This window comes from Chanodichthys erythropterus, chromosome 19, assembly GCF_024489055.1.
Source record: "Chanodichthys erythropterus isolate Z2021 chromosome 19, ASM2448905v1, whole genome shotgun sequence".
Lineage (NCBI taxonomy): Eukaryota > Metazoa > Chordata > Actinopteri > Cypriniformes > Xenocyprididae > Chanodichthys > Chanodichthys erythropterus.
The window spans coordinates 13,368,708-13,384,087 of NC_090239.1; the positions used below are offsets into that span (position 1 = coordinate 13,368,708).

A 15,380-nucleotide genomic window follows, 5' to 3' on the forward strand; every position below is an offset into this window, starting at 1 on the left:
TTTTGAAAGATTTCTCAACATTTTGTTGTTTTGGACCCCACTGACTTTAATTGTATGTACAAAAACATTTGAAACATTCCATTTGAAGGAAACTTATACTGCTTTGGAGCAACTTGAGAATGAGTAAATGATTACAGAATTTTCATTTAGGGGTAGATTTGGAGGGTACTGCCCCAGTGACAAGCTGTGTACCCCTAAAAGTACTATTTGAGAGTGCATTTTACCAATATTACCTGTTAATATTTGTGCCCACATCTTTATCTTTTTGGTCTTTCTCTCTCTCAGTTTGGCATGTTTCATCACAAATAAAACAATTGACCCAAGCACAACTACGCATATGCTTACAAAATCTTTTTTTTTTCTTTTTTTTTGGGGGGGGGGGCAGTCTTACATACATTAAAGCTGATAATTACAGTCTCTTTGCTGGTTAAATAATAATAAAAAGTATACTACTTATATTCTATTCAGAAAACTTTAAGCAAGCTGTTGTTTAAAAAGTAGCTGTATAGTTACTCTAATGTTACATATAGAGTAACAATGCATCCTTCATATCTCCGAAAAGTCTTTAGTTTTATCATATTTATAAAAGATACGCTAGACCAATTCTTTTCGAAAACAGACAAGCTCCCGGAGGCGTGCCTGCTGTCAGTGCCGTGGGCGGAGCTAAAGAGTCACGAGCGTGCGCAGCTTTTGCGTAGAGATCGTCAGCAAGCTGTGACATCATTATAAATAAAACAAAACAGACATGTGATGCAGCTTTACTCACCGCCCCCCAACTGCAAATCCAGTGCCGAACTGGGACTTATTTACAAAGCATTCATCACCGAAATACTGGGAACAAACAAACATAGGCTACATGCACAACTCTTGCTGCTCCAGAAAAACAAACTTCATCCAATGTTCCCTTACGTTGGGTTCTTTGGGAAGCTGAAAAATGTAATCTTTCCCTCACATCCAAAAACACACTCCTTTGTTTACAGGAACCGCGTCTCATTTCGGAGGCTGCGTCCTTCGGAGATCGCATTTGAAGGCTGCATACGTCATCAAGGATGTCATATTTAAGAAAAAATAACTAATAAAATACTCGAAAAAAACTCTCCGAAACCCGGCCCGATACCGGAAGTAGTGTATTTGGCACAGAAATACTCCGTCATACGTCCAACTCATATTTGAAACTTTGGCCATGTTAACCCCCCTATCAAATTTTTAAGAATATTTGAAAAAAGTGTGATGTCATTGTTCCTATGCTGGACATCACTTTTGGCCACTACTGCATTTTTAGCCACACAGGTGCAGAAGACTGCATGAGTGTTAAAGTATTAAAAAGAGACTGAAACAGTTGACTTCCTCTATAGATTGCCCTGTTACACAGCTGTTAAAGACTGAACCCTCATGTGTTAGAATCTACAGAGACGTGCGAGTACAGCAATGAGCTGTACTGTATGGGGCCAGTTCCAGGAACCCTGATAGGAAAAGTACAGCCCTAAGTGCAGGCTATAAATGATGGAGGGTATGTGTTGCTCTACGGGTGAGTGGAGATGGGGGGTGGGGGTGGGGTAGGGGTGAGTAATGTATGCAAACATATCACAGTTCACAACAGGCTGCAATCGGATTGTCCAGGCGGCTGTTCTCTGTAGCATGCCTGTCATTCCCCAGGGCTGTTTACTGATGTCTCCTGCTTATGTAAAAAGGCTGAGGCCTGTGCTTCACATCAAAACATGAACATGTTTTCCTGGGTGGACTATTGTACTGACTGGACTGGTCTTATCTAATCACACAATCGACTGCTCATTGCTCTATTGACAGTGAGAGCTGAGGTTGCCAAGTATTTTAATACATTACCAAATGATGTGTGGCATGGTTTTTACAGTTCAGGAGCGAGAACAAAACACAATGTTCTATTGACTCTATTCTATTATTGTGCCCATAGGAGATACAAGTGGGTTTAATTTATTTAGAAGGACTCTAAGACTTAATGAGCCACCAGTGAAAACACATTAGTCCCATTTTACTCATTAAACCTGTTTTAATCTGTTTTTACGATTACAGTTAAGTACTTTATGGGGATGTTTGTCATCAGTACTCACAAGTTAACACAAGGAAAATAAACAAACACACACACACACGGGTTTGTTTTGCTATCTTAGTGAGGACACATCAGGCGTAATGGTTTTTATATTGTACAAACTGTACATTCTATCCTTTTACACTACCACTATTCCAAACCTACCATCACAGAAAACATTCTGCATGTTTACATTTTTAATAAAACATTTAGTATGTTTTTAAAGCTATTTTAAATATGAGGATTCATGAAATGTCCCCATTTTTCATGTTTACGTCGTAATACCAGTGTAATACCCATGTCATTATACAAATTTGTGTCCTCATAAATCACAAAAACAAGCACACACACACACACACACACACACACACTGACAGATAAATAACAATAAAACAGAATGCAATGTGCCATAATAATAATAATAGTAATTGAAATATGCAATGCAATATGAAATACGAAAAAATTAAATAAATGTTATTTTAGTATCACTGAGATACTATTATATTTTCTATCAATATTTTGAATTAGATTATATTATAGATTGAATTTGATTATTATATATTTATATTTTCAGTTTTTATTTTAATTTCAGTTAAAGTTTTAGTAATTTTGCTTTTTTCCCATTTTTTATTATTTTTAATTATTTTTTAAATATGTCTACATAGTTTTTATTAATTTTTATTTCAGCTTTATTTTTATTTTTTTTTTTTGTACTTTTTTTAAATACAATTTTATTTAATGTGACAAAAATATTTTTTTATGGTTTTAATTTAAGTTTTAAAATTATGATTTAACATTGGTTTGTGGTGATTCAACAATTACATAATTAGTGTTTCACCGGAATAATTGTTCTTTATTTCACCAGATTTGTAATTACCAAGTTCCTGTCCAGTAAACTTGTCAAACCCCAATGATTTGAATTAGGTTAGAGGTCACCACCTAGTGGTGGCTTTCGTTATTGCAGATACTTATTTATTTCAAGGAATTACCGCATCCTTCACACAGACACTACTGGCATTTCCACTAGTCAATGCAAGCGCATCTTTTAACTCACAGCGCATATTTTACACGAAACTATTTCATACTATCAATTATGCTTTTTTATTTCTCTTTAAATCTTTGTCAAGGGCCATATTTCTCCCACTATGTGATTTTAAACCTTTGTTTTTAAAAAGTGAAAGTAATCTCCTTTATTTTTCAGGAGTCTATATTTTTTTTGTACTAACATGTTAGATTTAAGAAGCAAATCAGATTTAATGTATTAATTTAAAATATTATGTTAAACATAATGTGTGTTTGAACAAAAGGGAGTTTAAGTCTTGTCACTGTTACGCTGATAATGCAAAATAGTTTTTTGCTCTAACCAATGACTTGTCATGTGGTTTCAGAATGATGCTTGAAAAGGCAAAATCTATAACAGTCAAGCAACTTGTTAAATTGCATTGTGAGAGTAAATAATTGCTAACTTTCAAGACTAAAACCTGGTTGATCACAAAAAGCTAATTAAAGGGATAGTTCACCCCAAAAATGAAAATTCTGTCATCATTTACTAACCCTCAAGCTGTTCCAAACCTGTATGAATTTCTTTCTTTTGCTGAACACACACACAAAAGAAGATACTTTGAAGAATGTCGGTAACCAAACAGTTGATGGACCTCATTGACTTCTATTGTATTGAAAAAAAAATTCTATGGAAGTCAATGGGGTCCATCAATTATTTGGTTACAAACATTCTTTAAAATCCCTCCTTTGTATTCAGCAGAAGAAAGAAATTCATACAGGTTTGAAACAACCTGAGGTGAGTAAATGATGACAGAATTTTAATCTTTGGGTGAACTATCCCTTTAACATTTCCAAATGCTCAAACAATGAAAACTTGGTTTAATGTAAACTACTGGCCTAGCCTTGATCTTGCTCCTTTTAAAACAATATTTTAATGCATTTTTCTCCTTTGTCTTTATTTGTTAACCTTGTAAATATTTCTACCAACAAGTTTAAGTTATTTTAACTTATTTCAAGGAACTTATTGTAATAATATTTTGCATGCATATATGCAAATACATTTTTGCACAACATTTTTTGCTGACCTCATGAGCTAAAAAAACTGCCTGTGGCTACTTTTCATGTGCATGTTAGCACCTTATTTGTGAACAGTGTCACCAGAGTTCCATGTAAAAAAATACTGGTGTGAAAGTCTAACCAGAAACTTCCTTCTGCATGGCAGTAGTGTCCACCCCATCATCTAGTGCAGTATATAAACTCTATCCTATATAGCTGACTTGCATAACGCATAGAGATCTGCTCTTTGTGAAAAGGTAAGCTTTAAATGTTTATGATTTCTAAAAGACAAAATAAAAAAATAAAAAAAAATCGATCACTTAAAAAAAAAAAAAAAATCACTTCAGCACAGTAATTTAATTACCTGTAAATCCCAAGAGTTTGCCTTCTTGATTAAGGCAAATTAACCTAATAGCAAATCCATTTTTAAATTAGAAACGCATACTTCATATTAATATTTATTTTTAAAAATGTATAAATAATGCAAAGTCTAATGCCGTTTTTACTTTAACTTTCAGATGCTTTCCTTATGCATTCAAGCGTTTGCCGTGCTGGCTGTCTGTTCGGCTGACACTGACAAAAGAGATATTTCAGTGAGTATGATCGAATTGGTTAATATTATTCATGTTATAAATAAAATAAGACCAACATTTTACAATATTCTTACATTATAACGGCAGTTAACTGTGCAAATATGATTTCACATTATTTCATTGCAATGTCTTCCAGTATACATTCAGGGCTTGGAATATTGACCAGCCTTTAAAGGAGCAACTTGCTGTTGTGTATAAGGTATTGGTGCATTTAAAGTGATTGAATGTTTCAATTTCTAAAGGAAGAGTGGTATAAGCATTGGTTTTCTTTCTCCGTGTATTTATTTAGGAGATGGAAATCTTGAAACATGAACAAGCAGTAATGAAACAAAAGCAAGAAGCCTTGAGCCAGGTAATATTAAAGCTGATAATTACAGTCTCTTTGCTGGTTAAATAATAATAAAAAAAGTATACTAATTATATTCTATTCAGAAAAATTTATATATAATGCATATAATGATCATATAATCTTAATGTCAAAATATGTATTAGAATTCACATGGTGACAAACTATTTTGTTTTGTTGTAGGCATTACCGTACTGTTCACAGAAACCTATTGATACAGATGTGGAGATGAATTTGACATCACTACAAACTGGTTAGTTTGATTTTCTTTCAATTATTCTTCCTATTAAAAATGTGTGTGTGGGTGTGTTTTCAAAGGGCTATATAAATTTGTCTTTGATAGGCAGCAGCCATCTGCCGTATACCCTCACCCAGGGTGAAGATGGAGCAGAAGGCTCCAGTGAGGATGACAGTGACGAGGCCCTTGACCCCTGCTTTCACTATACCGTGTTGGACCAAGCCTGGAGAGCTACAAACTACAGCACCAAGCAGGTTGCTTGCGACCGTAGTGTCCAGTGGAAGGGCTGGTACCGTCTCTTCTACCGTGGAAAAACCATCCAGATGCCTGAGAGGTGTGTGAAGAAAGAAATGTGCGGCACACACGCTCCACTGTGGCTCGTCGGCGGTCACCCCCGGATACGAGACGGAGTGGTCACCCGCAAAGTGTGTGGAAACTGGAGAAACAACTGCTGTTTGTTCAAATCCCCTCCCATTCAAGTGAAGGCATGTCAGGGAAACTACTACGTCTACAAGTTTGTCAGACCGGAAGCTTGCCATTTGGCATATTGTGCAGGTAAGATGTGATGCACTCAGGCTTTAAGAAAATAATTAATATCGCATATATTGACTGTTGCACACCATCCTTTCAGACATTAACACACTTGTCTGTGGAAAGTGCAAAAAAAGTGAGTCTTGCATCAGCAGAGACAAAATCACCTGGATGTGTAAGAAAAACAAAATGAGAGGTGAGTCATTTCTCTTCATTATTAATAATTAAATGAACAAACGCTGTGAAATGTACACTCTGGGTTAAAAACAACCCAAGTTGGGTTGAAAATGGACAAAGCCAGCAATTGGGTTGTTTTAACCCAGCGGTAGGGTTAAATGTTTGCCCAACCTGCTGGGTAGTTTTATTTAACTCAACTATTGTTTAAAAATGACTGCATTGCTTACTTAAAATTAACCCAAAGTATGTTGGAAATGAACATTTATTAATGTTCAATGAATAATTAAACAATAAACATTTATTAAATTGCTTATTAATACATTTATATGAATAAACTATTAAACTATTAAATTTATATTAATAAAATATTAAAGCTTATTAATAAACATTCACATTTGTCTATTGTTGTCTCTAATTGCATCTGGTTTTTCATTTCCCAATTTAATTTATAGCAATTTTTAAACAATAGTTGGTTTAAATAAAACTACCCAGCAGGTTGGGCAAACATTTAACCCAACCGCTGGGTTTGTCCATTTTCAACCCAACTTGGGTTGTTTTTAACCCAGCATTTTTTAGAGTGTAGTTATTATAATTACAATTATCTACCTTTTAATAAAAATAATGAAGCATTTTCTTTCCTGTAGTGAAAGCAAACGTCCATTTTTTTGCCACCTACCCCGCCAGCATCTCAGGAAAAGTGAACACAATTGTGTACAGGAAAGTGTATGTGAATCAAGGCGAGGCTTTCAACGCTCGCACCGGGGTATTCAGAGCTCCATTTTCAGGCGTCTATCAGTTCTTCTTCTCCACACAGACTGGGGGGAGTGGGACAACTGACCTGTGGCTTGTTGTAAATAATTACTGGGTGGCTGTCTCCCATAGTAATGTTCAGGGCTCTAACTCAGTTGGGAATCTCTCTACGTACATGACGACTCTGCGCAAAGGTGCTACGGTTTATGTGACCCAAAATCGCGGCAGATCTTGGGCCACTGGTGCATCCAACACCATCGCTTTTGGGGGTTCATTACTTATGGTGAGAAAGATCTAAGATATTGTAAAAGTCAACTGGAGCAGAATTATGAACATTTGTAGTGTAATTAGAGGCGAATTTAATAGTACCAACTATGTTTGACTTAGTTCTGTTTATTCATTGCTTAATTATTTTAATACATGTGTCTTGCTGAGAGATATATTTCCAATGCAAAAAGTGCTTTCCAATTTAAGTGCTTCTTTTCTATAAAATTAATTTGCCATAAACCACATTTTTTTGTCATTATTAATATATATATATATATATATATATATATATATATATATATATATATATATATATATATATATATATATATATGTATGTATGTATGTGTGTATATATGTATATATATATATATATATATATATATATATATATATATATATATATATATATATATATATATATATATATATATATATATATATATACATATATAGCCTAACTATATTTCTAATAATATTTAAATGTTGTATTTTTGTAAATAATATTGTTAAAAAATAGTTTACCACAATAGCTGATTAATAAAATAACAATAATAATACTGTAAACTAAAGAAAATTATATATATATATATATATATATATATATATATATATATATATATATATGTTTTATAATAATAAATGTGAAAATAATAATGTTTTTGTATATTAATACTAGCTATATATTTCAATTATATTTACATGTAACTCTTTTTATTTTTATAATATATATATATATATATATATATATATATATATATATATATATATATATACACACACAAATGTTTTTTATAAATAATATATTATATATATACACACACAAATGTTGTTTTCTTTTACACTATTATTGTTGTTATTGTAGTAGATAAACTATCAACTATAATGGAAAACTAGCTAGTAATAATTTAGAGGTTAAATAAAGTAGCCTAATATTGTCCCAGTGTCCTAGAGACACAGGTGGGGGCAGCAGAGTCAACTCATTGTGTTTAATCAGGGAGGATATCACTTGGCCACAGATACAGTGGCTGCACAGAGCAACCTGAAGCCATCTTCAGTCCTCATTAAACTTAAACACGTTCTTGTGTCCCGAGGTTATTGCAAACACATTGACAGCACGTGCCAGAATCATGTTTTACTACATGAACGAAAATTTGTTTTATTAATGCTTTTGCAGACTAAAAATTGGTCACCCACCATTGTGAACACCTGTAAATTTGGTCTTGGTTAGTTCTATTGTCAGATATGTTGTAATTAACTGAAGTTTTATGCAGAACTACTGTTAGACAGTTCACTCAAATGGGATTTTATAGGCATTGCCTTATATGGTCAGAGGAAAGACATTCCACAGAAATTCAGAAACTCACTGATGATGACTAATAGGATTCAAAGAATTCTAACTATGCACAATTCAAATGTCAATATTCCCTCCAAATTATTGATAATTAAAATGGTAATTCAATTTAACATTGGCTCCTTTAAACAAAGTAGTACGTATTTTGTTTTAAACACACTTTTTTTTTTTCATTAGTAAGCGATCCAGTGCAATAGTAGCCTATATACTAAATTTTTTTTCTCAATTTCACTTACTAGATAAGCTACTAGTACTACTTTTCCAATGGCTACTACTTATTCATTACAGTAGGCTATTTATATATAGCACAGCAGTCAATATTCAAATAGTGGCAAACAAGTAGCTTCCGTTTTAAATAAACATTTTCGCCATATAGCCTACTATAGTAGGTCTATGGTGATCTGTCTTTCAGAGATCAACTATTCACTTCTAACTAGTAGCCCTGAGCGTTGATAATTTGGGATTAAGAAATCAAAATAAGTTTGCTGCTAGTAACGACAAAAGTTTAAGGGACAGATGTTAATACTCGACGGCAAAATTATCTACCTTTGTAACTGTGTCATTCATGTATAGAGATACGGTTTAGCTCGCGCCCGAGAAGGGAGGGGCTTACGCGAGACGGGCAGGATACCGAATACACAGTGTGTTTAGGCGAGACGAGGGAAGCTCGTGGAAAAAGGGATGAGAGGTGCGACTCTCGATGTAGCGGACTATCACTCAAACACCGGGAAGCTCGAAAAGTTGTGTGAAGTTTTCAGGCGGCGGACGAGTGTGTGGCTTTAACTTTTTCAACCTTTAACAGACGAAAACAAACTATCCCGTGTTTATTTTTTCCTTTACTAATAACATGAAAAGAAGCCGACGAATTGTGCGCTAGGCAAATGTAAACAAATTAAGGAAAATGCATTATAGCACCGGTTTGTTATTGTCGAATTGACTTGTGTATTCGTGGGATATTCAACAGTTAGCTTTACATTTTTGGCTTTTTTATATTCCTAACGCGTTAAAATGGCAGAACACGAAAGTTTGGAGTTCGGAAAGGCGGACTTTGTTCTTCTGGACAATGTATCTTTGGAAGAGTTTATGGCCAACCTAAAACTCAGGTAAGGTAATTCACCTACCGTGATCCCTGTTGCCATTTGCTTTAGTAGGCTACAGGACAGGTATGATAATTGTAGCCTACCTGTATTTGGACAAAAGCTTTGGGTTTTGAAGTAAAATTCCAATAATGTTTAATTATATTTATATTATATTTTTATATATATATATATATATATATATATATATATATATATATATATATATATATATATATATATATAATTTACATGGTGATGCAAATTAGTGACGAAATTGGATATGTTTGTGAACCGGTAGCCTACCTAATAATAGGTTGCAAATCTGAATCATTGTCATTAATCTTGTGAAGCCATGATGAAAGGGTTACTCAGATCATCTTGCAAAACATCTTGAAGTGTGAAATCATATTAATGGAGAGATACAATATATGCATTTGGAATAAACTAGCTTCAAAAGTTTTTCAGGTCAAGGGAACAAATTATTACACATCTCATGTCTACATTAAAGGGATTCATGAAATTGTTGTGTTTGGTGTTGTATCTATTGTTGCTTAAAATAACTGGATGCACCTGCTGAGCCAGAGTGCTGTGGGATGGCCTGAGCTTTGTTGGTCATGGTAACACCCACTCTGATTGGCCTTATTGTTCAAACAAGTTTGCAGTGGATATCCTACCATTGTGTTTATGTTTATGGTGATTTGGATCACATTTCCTTATCAGCACACTGTCAATAAATGACCTGCTAGCTCTGATAAGATGGGGGATGTAGTTTCAGCATGCAGCTCTTTTTGTTACTAGTTAATATAACAATGCCATAAAATTAGTTGGATAATGTCAGTTAACTAGTGACCTATATGTGGATTTCTCACAAGGGGACTAAATTGTTATTTACATTTTTTTTCATGAAATTACATATTTTGTTCCTGTTATAGTTCTGGGGATATTGCATGTAATGTTTTCAGTGAATTAAGGGAGATATTTTAAATCACATAATAAACTATAAATAATAATAAATTCAAATGTATTAATGCCCTTTGAAATTTGCTGTTGGTCATAAAGTTCAGTCCCTTTTTTTAAACCTGTCATTCAAAAGTTTGGAGTCGGTAAGATTTTTTAAATGTTTTTGAAAGAAGTCTCCAAGGTTGCGTTTATTTAATAATAATAATAAAAAAGTAATATTGTGAAATATCATTACAATTTAAAATCATTGTTTTCTATTTTCATATAAATATAATTTATTCCTGTGATGGCAAAGCTGAATTTTTAGCAGCCATTACTCCAGTCTTCAGTGTCACATGATTCTTCAGAAATCATAATATGTTGATATGCTTAAGAAATATTTTTATTATCAATGTTGAAAATAGTTGCACTGATAAATAGTTTTGGAAACCATTACATTTTTTTTCAGGATTCTTTGATGAATAGAAAGTTCAAAAGGACAGAATTAGTTTGAAATTGAAATCTTTACTGTCACTTTTGATCAATTTAATGCATCCTTGCTAAATAAGGAAAACATTACTTGCCCAAAACTTTTCAACAGTATTGTATATACTATATAGGCTATATTATGAATCCATGAATTGTTCAAACACCATGCGGATAAACAGCTTAAGTAGCAGCAGGAGATGCTTACTGGTTCCAGTGACTCAAAGCACAGGGTGTCTGTTTTTCCCACCTCTCTCTCAGCCATGGCCTGATTTTCTCTCTGGCTGGGGGATGGCGTGTGCAGTTTGTTATTTGCAGAGGGTGTGACCAGGCCAGCTTCCTGATTCTTCAGTCTCCACATCTGTGTCTGGGGCTTCAGCTGGAACAGCAGCAGCTATGTGATGCCAGATCACATCCTGTGCCCTCTGGAGTGATAAAGAAGAGTGCTGTTGAACTGGAAATAGCATTTTATGTGATGCCTTTTGAAGGCCATTTGCTTTGAATTCAGAAAGACTATTTATCATGGCAAAGCAAAACTTGATTTCAATTGGCTGAACTTCTTTGGATAAAGTAGATACATTTAATCCAGTGAAATCAGCTGTGTTTACAGTCAGCTTGGGGTTGCTCTACTGAAAAAGCTCCTATATAACAAATATGAAATGCAGCCTTTCTGTTCAATGCTATGACTGAATATTTAACCATCAGATTTAAAGCAATTTTGTCAGTCTGTTTAGTTGTGAGCGTTTAAGCTTCTTACAGTGAGGTGTCAAAATTAAACGAGTGTCAGGACTGCTGACACATACTGTACATTGTAGTGTGATTTGAACTCTGCCCAAGACTGTGTTTACTTAACGCCCCCTTGTTTGAACAAGAGTTTGTGTAGGCACTCTGGAATCACTGCTTAATTTGATGTGTGCTCAGGGCTTGACTTTATATGGCAGTGTTGTTTTGTCTGACGCTAGGATCTTGGGGAATTTTTTGGCAATCATCTGCACATTTCCAAAAACAATTACAAGTGCTGCCCGAGACCATGCTCCAAATTCTTCCAGACACTGGCTCTGATACTGCAGATGATAATCAGAGCCTTCCAGCTTTCTGTCACGTCTTGTGTCATTCAGAAGAAAGTCAAGTCTAAAAAAAATCAACAAACTAGTCATTTTCATGGTTTGAACTTGTGCTGCTCTATGCTTTATGTATATATAGTTGAACATTTCCTTGATAGATATTTCCACTTTACTTTAACCATTCTTGTTGCACTAAGGGTCTAGTGGCTGGAAGTGACTGGAAGAATGGGCTCAGGAAAAGAGTATTGGCAACTTTTGAGGCCTTGCTGCTCTTCCTATTGACATTTTGATACTTAACTTTTGACCCTCACAGTACTAGACACTAGCATAATGAGTTTGATTGTTTCAAAGTCTTTGTGTTGGGCATTCTAAGAGTGGAAAACAGAAGAATCAATGGAACAGATGATTGATGATTTTATTATCCTAATGCAGTGGTTCTCAACTTCAGTTCAGCTTGGACATGTTATAATTTGATTTGAGTCATAAGATTGTGATTCGATTTAGATTCGATTCGGTTCAATTCAATATCGATTCTTTTGGATATGAATCTATACATCTTTCTTAAAGGATTAGTTCACTTCAGAATTAAAATTTCCTAATAATTTACTCACTCCCATGTCATCCAAGATGTTCATGTCTTTCTTTCTTCAGTCGAAAAGAAATTAAGGTTTTTGAGGAAAGCATTCAAGGATTTTTCTTCTTATAGTGGACTTCAATGGCTACCAACGGGTTGAAGGTCCAAATTGCAGGTTCAGTGCAGCTTCAAAGGGCTCTACAAGATCCCAGCTGAGGAATAAGGGTCTTGTCTAGGGAAACGATCGGTCATTTTCTAAAAAAAAAAAAAAAGAAAAAAAAAAAATGTATATACTTTTTAACCACAAATGCTTTTTGTAAAGGCGTTTGACTTATTCTTTGCACGTTCACTTTTTAAACACTTTCTCTGTACTTCTGCCTACGTCACGCATGACCTTTCCAACATGATTACATAATCCATGGTGCATCGCAGAGCTAGTGCAAGATGAGCATTTGTGGTTAAAAAGTATATACATTTTTATTATTATTTTTTTTTAGAAAATGATCGTTTCGCTAGATAAGACCCTTATTCGTCGGCTGGGATCTTGTAGGGCCCTTTGAAGCTGCACTGAAACTGCAATTTGGACATTCGACCCCTTGGTAGCCATTGTAGTCCACTATATGGAGAAAAATCCTGGAATGTTTTCCGCAAAAACCTTAATTTCTTTTCGACTGAAGAAAGAAAGACATGAACATCTTGGTTACATGGGGGTGAGTAAAGTATCAGGAAATTTGAGTTCTGAAGTGAACTAATCCTTTAACCAATTTTTTAAACTATACAAGAACCTTGTCATCTGTTACATTATTATTGAAGGCTGAAATGAACATCTGATTTCAAATAGGGCTTTTTTAATAATAATAACTTTTTCATGATATAAGAGTAAAAATATAATATGTAATTGTCAAAATATTCCTCTCTAGAGTAGCCTACATGTTTCTCACTAGCTGTTTGGACACTGAATGGCTTTTCTGGGGTAAATGAAACATTATGTGACATTGTTTACAAGCTGTTTTATTGGTGTCTTTCCAGAGTTGAATGTGAGACATCAGTTCAGTTGTTTCAGTTTAAATTGTACTGGTTCTTTTGAAATACCATAGGATGGATGTTCATTCATGTTTATTTTGTGCTGTACTAGTGGTAAAGAGGAAAGGCAATCTGTCACGCCACATTAAAGAGCTCCAAAATGGTATTTATTATTTGAATTTTGTAAATAAAACTTACAAAATTTGAAAGCAGAGACTTAGTTTCATATCAGAGTCTTGGCTGTCAACACAATGACTGTGTCCTCTTTGCTCTACGATGCTTTTTCATTGTGTGAGAAAATGGGTGTGTGGAGCAAGAGCATGAGAACAATTGCGTGAGTCTCATGCTGAATGCGTGAGAGTTGGCAGCCTGGCTGAATGCACATAATCATGCATATTTCAGATTGCAGAAGGCTTATATATTTAAAAGTGAGTAATCTTCTCACGTTTTGCATTGATATACACTCCCATTCAAAAGTTTGGCTTGAGTTTGGCTTTTTTTTTAATGTCTTTGAAAGAAGACTTTGTGGTCACCAGGGCTGCATTTATTTGATCAAAATACAGTATACAGATATTTTGATAAATAGGAAGTTCAAAAGAACAGGATTTAAAAAAAAAAGTAATTCAGCCCAGAGTTTCTTCATGTTCTTCATCTTGCTAAATCAACATTTTAATTATTTTGGATATTGTTGTGCAGTTCATCGTGATATTATTACTTTCATATTTAATTTTAAGGATTTTACTGTTAACTTTTTGTCACTTGGTGTGAAATGTAAAGTTTGCATCCCGATAAAAATACAGTTGAGAACCACTGTTGTAATATATCTTGCTAGTCAGCTGTTTTCCAGGTTTATACTGTAGTTACAGGGGTCAATTTCTTTCCTTTTCCTAAGAATAATTACACATCCAGTGCGGATGATTGCTTAAAAATTGACGTGCTGTGTTATGTGGTCATAGAGTGGAATGAGGGAAACTTTTAAAGCAGAAGGTTGTAAATCTGTGCCATTTCCTCAAAGCTTTTTATCAGGGTCTTTGTTGAGAAAAATCAGCCGGATGATAAGCGTAAGTAGGGTTCTAAGGTTAGGTTTAAAGATGGCGACAGGAAATAATGAAAGCTGAGCCCAGATGCTTGTTTCTGTTCCATATTTACATTATAGTGCCACTGTACAAAAACAAACTGAAGACAAATATAAACTCAGGCACGAAAATGAATTCAGGCCTCAATGCGTCTTTGAATGAAAATCCTCATGGGGCAGATCACAAAGACACCATTTATAATAGTGGTGCCTGAATTTGATCTTCCTGTCATAGTTATTTTATATCTTAAGGATTTCAGTTCTGTGAAGCTGCTGAATAAGTCTTAATTTAAGCCTCTCCCATATCAATGGTGTAAAAGCTCACTTGTTGCCTTAACAGCAGGGCCACGTGGAGTCCAGCTGTGACACATGGCAACCCGATTCCCATCCTGCACAGCAAACAGAGGGATCAAAGTCCTCGGAGCTCAGGTGCACTGCGCAGAGCCAGAAACAAGGTCAAAGGCTATATTTCCCTATCCTATAAGGATAGATGCAGCAACAGAGATGGTGTACGTTTTGGCCTGTAAGAAAGAATGATACAATTACAAATCTTTATATGGTCAGTGCATTGTGTATATATTTAGGTACTTTGACCAGCACTGTTTTTTTTAAAGGTCCTCTGTGTGAGAGATGAAGAAAGAATTCCACTGGAAAAAATGTTATAAGCCCAAAGGATTTGTCCTGTGATGTTATAATAGCCTCTGACCAAAGACATGGTACATCTTGTCCTGCTTTGAGTTCTGTGCTTGCTTGCTGCTTTG

The 15,380-nt window shown here is 34.5% G+C and overlaps 2 protein-coding genes across 3 annotated transcripts in view; both read left to right on the forward strand.

The window, feature by feature from the left end:
* The first annotated feature begins 4,247 nt into the window (after positions 1-4,247).
* LOC137008067 (uncharacterized) lies at positions 4,248-7,260 on the forward strand. The gene is made up of 8 exons (XM_067369868.1): positions 4,248-4,380; positions 4,642-4,716; positions 4,853-4,915; positions 5,006-5,068; positions 5,246-5,315; positions 5,406-5,855; positions 5,932-6,027; positions 6,653-7,260. Exons 2-8 carry the CDS (start codon positions 4,642-4,644, stop codon positions 7,054-7,056), a joined length of 1,221 nt encoding a protein of 406 aa, XP_067225969.1. The 5' UTR covers positions 4,248-4,380; the 3' UTR covers positions 7,057-7,260.
* A 547-nt stretch (positions 7,261-7,807) lies between these two features.
* The window catches only part of myo1d (myosin 1D), a 76,876-nt gene continuing 69,303 nt past the window's right edge, over positions 7,808-15,380 (forward strand). For both annotated transcript variants that reach the window (XM_067369057.1, XM_067369058.1), the window contains exon 1: positions 7,808-9,482. In XM_067369057.1, the coding sequence (XP_067225158.1) occupies positions 9,388-9,482 (95 nt within the window). In that variant the 5' untranslated portion in view covers positions 7,808-9,387. The remainder of the gene's footprint in view (positions 9,483-15,380) is intronic.